The sequence below is a fragment of the Cydia splendana genome, chromosome 16, assembly GCF_910591565.1.
Source record: "Cydia splendana chromosome 16, ilCydSple1.2, whole genome shotgun sequence".
NCBI classification, from domain to species: Eukaryota; Metazoa; Arthropoda; class Insecta; order Lepidoptera; family Tortricidae; genus Cydia; species Cydia splendana.
In genome coordinates, this window is record NC_085975.1 from 12763779 (window position 1) to 12776084 (window position 12306).

Below are 12306 nucleotides of genomic sequence, written 5' to 3' on the forward strand. Positions count from 1 at the left end.
TTACGCACGGTGTGTGGGACTGGTAATACCCCTAGCAATGACTCTTATCTAGGGTGAACTGATAACGTAAATCCTACATGGCTGCACAAGAAAAACCTCCAGTTAATTTGAACTCTTCTCCATAAATAAATTTAATGCGAGCATCAGCACATAACCGCCATTATCTCGCATTCGCTTCGGTGTGACAGCAGCCGGGTCCAGTCTCCGGCAGTGACCTCGCCGCCATTGAAGCTACAAACCCACCACACTAACTCATCTCCTCATCACATAATAACGTACCTTATTCCAAGGCAGTAAAGCTCTAGCGAGCGCAGATAAGTTGGCAGCAGAATACCGTAACCACATAACTTGGACGGATGGGCTAGTTTGGGCCACAGTCCCGTTACGGCCTTGCCTGTCAGACTATCTTCACTTTCGACTATCTGGTGCTGGGACCTCAGTTGACCGAAAATCTTTGACCTAATAATACGTGACTTAAAACAAACTCTACAATCATGAAGTTCGCGAGAGGTTAGACCTTTGATTAATAGGTACACTGTGGCTAAAAAATAACTGCATTCCTGTCGCAATGGAGGTTTTGGGATTATACTGAGCAACTTTGACTTTTACTATTAGAGCTTAAACCAAACGGGACACCGCGAAAATAATTTACCCTCCCATAGAAAATGGACCAGCCAATTGTATGACATAACCAAATTTTTTTTCGCGATTTCGGGGTTGGTCCCATAGTAAAAGTTGCTCAGTATAATCCCAAAACCTCCCTGGCAACGAGAATGCAGTTATTTTATAGCCACCTGTATGTATATATTACTTCGTAAAGACCTTACGAGCGCTACGAAGAGGGCGAGTTCGTTGGTGCGCAAATGGCGGTTTTGCACATTTTCGTTGGTGCGCATGTTCGCTCGGCATTATAAAAAAAAATTGCGGTTTACGATTTATGACGTATTCAAAAAAACTACTTAAGGGGCCCACTGATTACCAGTCCGCCGGATGATATCGGCCTGTCAGTTGTTTGGAGCTGTCAAATTTTTGTTCTAACTGACAGGCCGATATCGTCCGGCGGCCTGTTAGTCAGTGGTCGGCTTTACTAGATCTCGTTCAAACCAATTTTCGGTGGAAGTTTGCATGGTAATGTACCTAAATAAATATATTTTTTTTAGTTTTATCATTCTCTTATTTTAGAAGTTACAGGGGGGGGACACATTTTACCGCTTTGGAAGTGTCTCTCGCGCAAACTATTCAGTTTAGAAAAAAATGATATTAGAAACCTCAATATCATTTTTGAAGACCAATAGATACCCCACACGTATGGGTTTGATGAAAAAAAAATTTTTGAGGTTCAGTTCTAAGTATAGGGAACTCCCAAAATTTATTGTTTTTTTTCTATTTTTGTGTGAAAATCTTAATGTGGTTCACAGAATACATAGTCTACTTACCAAGTTTCAACAGTATAGTTTTTATAGTTTCGGAAAAAAGTGGTTGTGACATACGGACGGACAGACAGACAGACAGACATGACGAATCCATGAGGGTTCCGTTTTTTGCCATTTGGCTACGGAACCCTAAAAAAAAGGGAATATAGAGTTAGACCAAGTAAAGTCTGCAGCGATTTTGATAGCCCACGCAGTGCAAGTGTTATTTTAAACGTCAAACTTCTATGAAATTATGACGACTTATATAACACTTGCACTGCGTGGGCTATCAAAATCGCTGCAGACGTTTCTTGGTCTAACTTTAGAATTTGTTTTTCTGTGGGCTTACTTACTTTTGAAATGTTTGGGTTAGTTGAACAAACTCTAAATTGTAGGAGTATAATTATTTAAATAAAACAATAAAATTAATAAAACAATTTAATACTTCCTTTCATATTTTCATAACAAATGTTATTTAAATTATACCAATTCTCACGAAACGCGTGTCTCTCGTCGCTTGCACCCTGCGGCTCGATCAGGCGTTTCATGTTACAAATAATATGAATTAACTATTATTTATCAATAATAATAAAATCTATTTAATATAAATTTTCAATATTTAATATAAATTGTCATTTTGTGTACTTTATAACTATTTTAAAATTTTGTTGAAAAGGAAGTCGGTCTCTGTGTCGTTCGATTCTAAACTAAAATAATAATACAGTTAATAATTACAATGCTCGATCATGTTTTGTTTTTTTTTTCACACAGACGCATACTTAACATAAAATAGTCATTACATCACTTGCTCCTTCACATATACGCAGACATTCTCACATATTTTTTCAGTTTTTTGTGGAACTCGCGAATGTTCGGCCACCAAGCGGGCCTCGCGCATTCGTGCTTATGATATGTCAAGGAGAACGGTAGGGTATTTGTCAATAAATCATGTGTCGTTTCCAAGCAAAAGGTAACTTATTGTCGGTTGTCATCAAGGCTCTTTTGCAATAAAGATGCAGTCAAAAATTGTCCTTATAGACAAAGTTTTTCTTAAAAACGTCACATACATTTAGGTGCCTTTAGGTCATCCATGAGTCACAGCACAATATAAGTACACTTTATGTAATCTATTTTTGGCAATTCATAGGAAATAGGAATACTTCCAAACAATACTACTTACATACGTAGGGATTTAAATTAAACTTATATGACTAGTCTAACAGCAAAACAAATAAAAAAAACTTTGGTCGTTGTGCCATTTTTTTAGGATTTAAAGGTTTTTTCTATTTTTTTACGATTTTCTTTTTTTATTTGATACTAAAGTATCTTTGCGACCGTTATATTACATTGTCGGTGTCAGTTGATAAAGTAGCGTAGTATGTTGTGACCTGGAAAAAAAAATGCAATCGTGTTACAGATTATTTGAATAAGAGAAGATAACGTGAAAGGGCTACAAAAGCATTATGTTAATGTTACAAATATGTTTGTTTATGTTGGTTTATTTCTTTTCATACCGGTTGATTTTCTTTTAGACTTTTTAGAGAGACACCATACTGTATATTAATTTCCTAGAAACTTTTACAAGTACGTCAGTTCACATGACAGCACGGGATTTTCTGATACCATTACCTTTAAGTCTCATTTCCAAGATGTGAGGATGGACAATTGGACCTTGCCGACGGCAAAAGAATGCCGATGGCATTATACCCGTCAATGGTTTTGTATGTTAATCCTTTGGACGCGACCAAGGCCCCAACGTTGTCTGTTTTTTAGGGTTCCGTACCCAAAGGGTAAAACGGGACACTATTACTAAGACTCCGCTGTCCGTCCGTCCGTTCGTCTGTCCGTCCGTCCGTCCGTCTGTCACCAGGCTGTATCTCACGAACCGTGATAGCTAGACAGTTGACATTTTCACAGGTGATGATGAATCAAGGTGTCGCCGTTTTTGGTGGTTTCAAGCTGTGCATGTGTGCGTGAAAACGTGTATGTGTGCGTTTTTAGGGATGTGAAATGTATGGACGCGACTATCGTGTGCGGCGCTTAAATTCATCGTGAACCTTATTGTCGGTATTAGCACGAAGGTTGACATTGGACTGTAGCGCGCATTAATTGACGTCTTTGGCGCGGTCAAAGGGTTAAAGACCAAAGCTGACTTACGTGTCACATCAATTAGTCTTCTTAACGTCCTTGCTCTCCTCCTTAGGCTGGCCTTTGCCGAGCAGCTTGGCCAGGGAGTCCCAGATCCCGCCGAGGAACAGGGCGCTGAACAGGTTCTCGAACGGCACGAAGGGATCGTGGATGCCCAGCAGGATGGAGGATAGCTGGAAAAATAATAGAACTCATAAGTAGGTAGTTTCTTTCTCTCTTTATTCTGTGTATACTGCTGTAGATCAGGGGTCTGGGACCTGAGAGACGCCACGGTCTGGGTTGACAGTACCGCTGCTTTCTGGGCATCTATTGTTTAGGGGAACCTCGATACGACACGAGAGAAGAAGAAATTAAAGGGGTCTCCAATCATTTTGACCCAAGGGCCACGGTCAGGCGTCCGCTCTCGGGCGGAATTTTATGGAAGTTAGCTCTTTTCGAGCCGTAAGCAGTTTTGAGACCCCTGCCGTAGATCATTCATAGTAGGTACGAGTATATTAATTGGAATTTAGTTTTATTTCAGTATAGTTAAGTTACTTATGTGTTCTAGCAATGTTTTCCTTCTTCAAAAATATTGCACATGGAAAAAGCTTCCAAAACTTGTATTTTATCTATGAAACTCAACCATTTCATAATAATCTCCAGTATAGTTCGCGAACTACCAGATACCAAATTGGTTGTTTGTAAACTTGACTGCCTATGTAACAGTGGTTTAAGTTGTAACTTGTAACTAATAGCGATCATTGATTTTATAACTTGGAAAGCGGTTTGAAAACAACTCTTATCTCGTTGGCACAAGGCTTAGTCTTTTCATTGAATGATCTTTGCATAAATGGAAAATGAGGTGATTATTTCACAAGGCCAAGTCCACGGTAACTATTAGGTATGATACAAGTTAGTATAAGCAGTATAATAATTATAGCAGTTATTATGATCATAGATCTTATAGTTGCTCGTTGCCGACTAAAGTAGAATGTTACAAAATATGTCTACATTTTAACAATTTAGGGTTATGATCTTGAATCTAAACTTGTTCTTCGTCTTTACCTAAGTATTAGCATGAACACTGCAAAGGCATGCGATTGAGTTTGGAACTATGGTATTCTGTGGAAATTGCCATCTTACAGACCGGTCACGGATTCGTGTAAATGGATTGCCGAATATTATAGTCATTATTATAATACTATAACATAAGGGTAAACGACTACTGCTCTGAAAACATGGAAATAAAGTTTGGTGTTCCACAAGGCTCTGTACTATCCCTATTGCTTTTTCAGGTTTACAGTACTAACGCTGGCAGGCGATAAAGGACGAAAACAATTCATATAAATAGAATAATTTACCTTAAAGTAGACGAAGAATATGACGATGCCGAAGTAGACAAGCGCGTGCGGCGCGGAGATGAGGTCGGTCTTTTTGTCCAGTACGAAGATCACCGACGCCACCAGCGATGCCTTCGTGTAGCTGGAAAGTTTATAAATTTACTTTAGCGGTTGGAATTTAGATCTCGTAACTACTGTGTCTGCTGAACCAACAATAGCTACATAATGAACAGACCTCTGATTGAAATCTAGAGGATTTTAGGCTAAAGGAAATAAAGAAACCTTTTTTAAAGTAGAGGGTTCCGTATTCATTGTGATTCTTTTGCTATGTATGTTCCCCGATAGCCGATCAGGTCGAACTGATTTGGAAAATTATGAGAAAAACGAAAACGAAGAATAAGTTAAAGGGATAAGTTCTCCTTTGTACTACCTATCCTGTGCCATAAATTTATGTTTTGTACATACAATAAAGAGTTTATACATACATACGAAGGGGCTCTTCAAGTTTTGGCTGGAGCTACTGTATGTACGTTTTCATTGCATTTTTGGTTGGTTATAGTTCGTCTGTCATGAAAATTTTAATTTTAGGTACAGGCTAAACAAGTAGGTACTTACAAGCTAGGCTGCATGGTTTCCATAGCAGTCGGGGTCCAGGCTCCGCGGATCAGCCTCTCCACCAGCTTGGTAAAACCCGCTCCGTTGCCCTTCAGGGTTCCTGAAAAATGCATAAAAATATGATATTATGACAATTGGATGTTATTGTTCCAATGCTCCTAGGTCAAACATGACTGAAAATACAATAGTACCTATAAGTCGCTGGAGCCCCAGACTGGTGTTCTTAATAAGTAATACTTATAGCACATCTTCCTCACATCTGATATGACGTGATTGACGTGGACCAATACAAACGTTACTTCCAGTTTCTGGCATGGCACTCGGATTGTTCATCTCGCCATCTGGTCACAGGGCAACTCGTAGATACATTAGGTACATTTGCCAAGTTGCCAGCTAGTAGTTGTCGGTTTTGCGACAGATGTGGTCATTTCACTGCCACTTTTGGCCTGTCAACTTTGAAACATAATTGACAACATTTCATATTTTTAAGTGCTACTTTTTATTGTCTACATCGAAAAAACGCACTAATTTAAGGTACCCTTTTTTTTTTTTTTTGCGTAAGTCCTATATTTTGGTCATAAAATCTATTTATATTGTTACTTGAAACAAAAGGGCGTATGTAACAAACGTCATTTGTGAGAATCGTGACGTCACGGATCTGTTTCATACACTGGAAAAAACGTTGAATTAATTTACGTTTGAGCATAGACAACAGTGCGAGTCACATAACTTCAAACGTTAAAAATAAAATCACAAATTAACAAGTGTCACAAACAATGACAATGACAATGTCAACCCAATCGGAAGTCATTTCTTTGCTTGTAGTGGCAGAACTGAAGCAGCTGGGTGACGTCAATTTCCGTTTTAACTATTTTTAGAGATTTTGAATACAAAAAATCGTAAAAAATATATAAAATATATTTTTTTGTAATCTACAGGAGCCCCTCTCGAAATGGTTTTCGATTTAGGGATATTGAAATTTTTGAAATGTTGTCAATTGTGGGCTATTTATTTGGTTATCTGGCGGATTACTTCGCTTCGGATTTTATATCCCCCCCTCTGCAAAAACTTCATGTATAGCTCTTTCAATTATATTTTAGGCTACCTTTCCACTGTGATGGAGACCAGAGACGTGCGGGAATCATCAACCGCTAGATTACAATCAATGCTATTGGTTGATTTCTCCGCTCATAATTCCTCAGTGGAAAGGCAGCCTACGCGACTTTTTATGATTCCACTTACCAATAATGATCATAATGATGTAAGCGTTAGGATACAATTTTCCGGCATGGCTGACTCCATCGTACACTTTCTTGGCGCGGTAGATCTCTTTCATGGCAGATGCGACGATCTTCACGGGCAGGAACTTTGCCACTTTGTAGCCAACGTCGAATGGTGTGTAGAATACTATGTACCTGAAAATTTAGCAAGTCAGATTTGTAGCTAACAAGTTAAATAACTATAGCAAACAGAAACCAAGAAATTGCAAAGCTAGCGGAGACCAATATCCGCCAAGGTTAAACTCATGGACTGCTCTCAATTGGCAGCCGCAAGACAGTTAACAGTGAGTAGGTACTTAGACGAACGAAAGTGGCGGATGAAAGAAAGAGTGCACGCAGCGGAAATGAGAATGGATGTGTGGAGTGACGAGAAAGGATCGGATTAAGAATGGGTATATAAGAGGAAGTTTGAAAGTAGCACCAGTAACGGAGAAGATGAGGAGTAGTAGGTTAGCGTGGTATGGGCATGTAATGAGGAGGGATGAATGCCATATAGGCAAAAGAATGTTAGGGATGAATGTTGATGGACGGAGAGCGGATGTAGACCCAAAAAACGATGGATGGATTGTGTGAAAGAGGATATGAGAAAGAAAGGAGTGAGTGCTGAGGTGAAGAAAGACAGAGGAGAATGGAAGAGAAAAACATGTTGTGCCGACCCCACATAACGTGGGATAAGGGCAGGGAAAAGAAAAGAAGACTTAGTCAACGTACCTATATTTGAAGGAACCGACTGAAAGTATGGTGGAAGCTTACCAAGTGACTGTGCCGATGACGAGTTGTGGCGTGTTCTTGAGCGGCGCGAGGATGGGCTCTCCGAGAAGGCCGTTAACGACCATGCCGCCCGCGAAGATCACGAGCATGGTGGAGAGCCAGCACGCCAGAGGATGCTTACGCGAGAACGCCTGTGCACCTGAAGCAGACAGTAGGTATTTATTAACAGAGACGTATTTATTTAGGATTGGCGCCCATCGTAATAACCGCCAAAACTGACCGCAAGCTTCGGCTTGTGTCTGCTTGTTAATGGTTTCTAATAATGAGTATTTTCTTCCTTTAATAAGAACATTAAGAACGGGCGCGGTAGGTATAGATTCATGGCCCAGCATACTGAAGAAAGAGGGCCGGAGTACCTATAATGGCTAAGGGGACGCTTTGGGCTCGTGTCATGAATGTAGTATATTCATGGAATTTAAGTCTGTTTGTTAGTCTACACATTGAGTTACACATTGAGTAGAGCGACGTATCTATCAATTTTATCAATCGTCAGTGTGTTGTATACGTGGTACCTACATACCGGGGTATGTTTCATTATGAATGTAGGTAGGTTAATCGCAAAAATGGTCACTTCTATTCTATATACATTAAAACTAGGTGCATGGTGTAACGCAGCGGTCGGTAACCTTTTAGCAGCCAAGAGCCACATTATAGTAGTTAAGGAAGTTGACGCGGGCCGCACTTTTGTTATTAAGTGTGACTTTATCAGACATTGTTGTTTGACAATATTACATACAAAATAGCCAGGGGGGCTCGCGGGCCGCAAGTTGAGAGGTTCGCGGGCCGCATGCGGCCCGAGGGCCGCTTGTTGCCGACCACTGGTGTAACGTAACTCGCAAGGTTTGTAACTATTAGCTAATTGAACAATAAGCACGTCAAATATAGGTAGGTATTGGCTCCCATATTTTTATTTCATTTTATTTAGATATACCTACCTAATTGACACTTATAGACAAAGCACTGTAAAATTAAATGCGTAGTAAGAAGTAAAGCTATAATAATGTAAGAAGACAATGTTTATTACATATTTATTATATGACTTCCTTTACCTACCGCATGATAAAAGGGGCGCGGACTCGAATCAACACCCCGTGTTTAGTTCCACCCTAATGCACAACTAGGGATCGGGGGCGATCCATTTAATGCAGCGGTCGGCAACCAGCGGCCCGCGGGCCGCATGCGGCCCGCGAACCTCTCACTTGCGGCCCGCGAGCCTCCCTGGCTATTTTGTATGTAATATTGACAAATGACAATGTGTGATAAAGGCATAAATATTACCAAAGTGCGGCCCGCGTCCACTTCGTTAACTGCTATAGGTATATGTGGCCCTTGGTTGCTAAAAGGTTGCCGACCGCTGATTTAATGTATCGTTAACCACACTCTTGGAGCATAAACATTGCCTTCTCCTCCGTTTGATGAGGAGTGAAAAGTAAAAGTAGCATCTTTTATTTCAGGAAATACCAGCAGTAGTTTAAGTCATGACATGACCGGTTAAAATGCCATTTATTTATAATGCCATGTACTTACTTAAAAATTTATATGTTCGGCTAATTCCGCTAATTGGTAGAGTTAGACCAAGAAAAGTCTGCAACAATTTTGATAGCACACGCAGTGCAAGTGTCATTTATACGTCATAATTTCATAGAAGTTAGACGTTCAAAATGACACTCTAGGTAACTTAAAATCATAATAGGTGCATTTTGTTTGTAGTGCAATTGTGCATGCTTGCATCTCAAGACATTTGTATTATTTGGTATTATCAATTATCATATTAAAAATGCTACTCAATACCTAGACCATAAAATTAATGCAACATCATCATCAAAACGAGAAATTAAGAAACTTTAGACAACGCCCGCGTAAATAATTTTCGGCAGTTGTGATGACGTAGCAAGTTGTAGATTTGATTCAGTAATTTCGCGCTCGGTACGTATGGCTCGTTGGTCTAGGGGTATGATTCTCGCTTCGGGTGCGAGAGGTCCCGGGTTCAAATCCCGGACGAGCCCGGCTAAATTGCCTTTTTGTATTTTTAATTAGCATTTTTAGGAATAAATTGAATTAGCCTTCATTAGAATGATCTCAGGAATTGTTGGAGAAAGTTAACAAATCGCTGGCCGAATATTACACGCTTCTATGTTTCACTTTTATCGAACTGAAACTTGAACATTGTCATAGTGACATTAAGTCGAACTTCAACTATCTTGAAAATGTAACATAGAACCCTGTAATATTGGGCTAGCGAAATAGTAAAGCTTGGTAAAGCGAAATGAACATTATTTGAATTGTTTATTTTTACGCCATCTATAGGAATATACTGACATAACCTAGACCCTTTGCTGGCTGCAAAACATCTGCAGGACCAAGGATACCTGTTATCATAATCACAACCTAAAATATTCTCCAAAACGAATAAAACTTTTTCTGAATTTATTTTATCTATCTTTTTTCATGAAAACGTAGATTGTTTATCACTGATGATAAGATTGCGTATGTATATTTATATGATTACAAATGCAGTAACATCATTCTTATGTGAAAATGAAAATAGATAATCTAATTACTAATTCACCGGCAAAGTTTAATAAACTATTACATATAATATGGTGTTTTATAATTAGCCACCGGTTAGCATTAGATAGGTAGGTACAGTTGTGTGATCCGCAGGGAACCAATCTATTTTTAAGCTGGGTACAGTATTTATTTTTAGTTCGCCCCATACATTACGTTTACGGGCAAAATAGCGCAAGGATACGGAAGCTAACATTAAGAACTGGCGGTTCATTTAAAAAATAGAAACTCACCAGCACCCAAATCCTCTCTGACGGAAAGTGCACATAATAGTGAATGTGCGATGTCAAAATACGGGAACATTTTCAGTTTTATGACCTGGTTGGCCAGGTCTAAGAAGGCTTCGGGATCCATGATGGAATATTTGAGGTAACTACAATTATTTAAGAATGTATGGCACAACTAAACACCGACAATAGGGCGGTACGGCGGCCGCGTGTGATCGCGGGCAGAGCAGCCGCGAGACTGAGCTTAGCTTGGAGAGATGTGGACGGAGCTGATTGAACGCTTTTATTATTTTTGTCAAACCATGCTGGCGATGAATTCACAGATAAGATTAGCCGGCGCGTTTGTCGATTTTACTTTTTGCAAAACTTTTAATAAAATTATTTAATTTTCGTTGCATATTACATACTTAGAAGTAGATAGATAATTTCAAAGTATCTGATATGGTTTCCGTAGTGTAGCGGTTATCACGTGTGCTTCACACGCACAAGGTCCCCGGTTCGATCCCGGGCGGAAACAGTTTTTGGTTTTGTTTTGTATTTTTGTTAGATGTTTGTCTGTATTTTATTGGCATTCCATTTGTAGCTAAATATAAAATAAGACTCAGTTATTTGGATTGTCGTTAGATTAATGTAACGCGGAGAAGTCTACCTAATGGGTAGGGTTTTTTGTTTATGATGTAATAGGGAATATTACGCGAAACTCTGCGTAGGAGGCGCCACTACCACTATCCGTCACAATCTGGGGTCTACCGCGAAACAAGAAAAATCGAAATTTCGTTATCTAACCTTTCTATCACTCTATATATACAGGGTGTTTGGTACATCGTTTGCCAAATTAAAACGGCAGATACGTTGAGTCATTTGCTATCTTCTCATGCCTAGAAAAAAAAATTGGCCATGGTTTTTTTACAACTGCGCAAGTAAAAATTTAAAATCTGGCATAGAGCTGAAAAAAAAAACGAGCGCAAAATTAAAAATTTTTAGGCGGAAGATAGCAAATGACTCAACCTATCTGCCATTTTAATTTGGGAAACGATGTACCAAACACCCTGTATTAACAAATTGATTAAACATACAAATTATAAACTAAAATAAACCTAAGAATGAGTAAAACTTAAATAAAATATTACCCCCCCCCACTCTGATTTGTCTCCCGGATCAAATGTGCCAAAAATACTGACGGCATTACCCCGCTGAATGGCCAGTGATATATGTTGGACAAGGAAAGAACCAGAGCGAGGGTCGCAGGCCCTATCCCTTAAACGTCGCCCTATATCCTTAATTAAGTCTTTGGCCTCGGCACACCAATGCCCCGCCGTCTCGACGGCAACCGGGACAAAATCGTACACTTGTTCAAGGTTCGCGTACTTGCTGTTCTTCAACCTAGCAGCACTTTCAGCCCCTGCACCTGCCTTGTTCACCGTGCGCGCGAGATGAGTGGGTGCAAAAGTACTCACACACGTGGCATCCCAAAGCAAGCTGCGGCCCTTCGCCCAAGGAACAAGTGTAAGACCATCCGGTCTCTTGCCGTCCAAACGACTTAGGCCCTGGGGCTCCATGATACATGGGACGTTCGCTGACACCAAAGCTCGCCTTATTAAGCGAATCACTCTTGCATATTCGAGCGATAAAGTGGCAGATAACTTAATGTCGATTTTCGCGTTTCCCGATAGGCCCTAGTTAACAAACCGCCTTGATGCATCAATGTCATATTTTATTGTCTGTGAAAACTTGTCAAAAACAGTTTAAGGCGCAGTATGTATGTATAAGTTACTCTATGGTTTACTAGAGGAGCTAGTGAGCAGCACTCTGGCGGCAAAACATTGCAGTAATATTCCCTATTGCAAACAAATAAGAAGCATCAAAATGTGTAATTGTCAAAATTCAAATTAATTTGTCATCATCTCCTATAGGTATTATGCCTGACCAGTAATTTTGATCATTGTCAAGAGGGCGCTGTTATTCT

The 12306-nt window shown here is 39.7% G+C and overlaps 1 protein-coding gene, 1 long non-coding RNA gene and 2 other non-coding genes across 4 annotated transcripts; 3 read left to right on the forward strand and 1 right to left on the reverse strand.

The window, feature by feature from the left end:
- Positions 1 to 1837: 1837 nt before the first annotated feature.
- Positions 1838 to 10587, reverse strand: LOC134798304 (trimeric intracellular cation channel type 1B.1). Its single transcript, XM_063770703.1, has 7 exons — positions 10347 to 10587; positions 7528 to 7684; positions 6737 to 6909; positions 5495 to 5594; positions 4901 to 5021; positions 3570 to 3733; positions 1838 to 2800 (listed from the first exon to the last, which is right to left on the reverse strand). Exons 1-6 carry the CDS (start codon positions 10465 to 10467, stop codon positions 3578 to 3580), a joined length of 828 nt encoding a protein of 275 aa, XP_063626773.1. The 5' UTR covers positions 10468 to 10587; the 3' UTR covers positions 1838 to 2800; positions 3570 to 3577.
- LOC134797897 (uncharacterized) lies at positions 5691 to 6410 on the forward strand. The gene is made up of 2 exons (XR_010145126.1): positions 5691 to 6190; positions 6260 to 6410. It is a non-coding gene; the product is annotated as an uncharacterized LOC134797897 (long non-coding RNA).
- On the forward strand, positions 9480 to 9551 carry Trnap-cgg (transfer RNA proline (anticodon CGG)). The gene has a single exon. It is a non-coding gene; the product is annotated as a tRNA-Pro (tRNA).
- Positions 10588 to 10784: 197 nt separating the features above from the next.
- Positions 10785 to 10857, forward strand: Trnav-cac (transfer RNA valine (anticodon CAC)). Its single transcript has one exon. It is a non-coding gene; the product is annotated as a tRNA-Val (tRNA).
- Positions 10858 to 12306: the final 1449 nt, after the last annotated feature.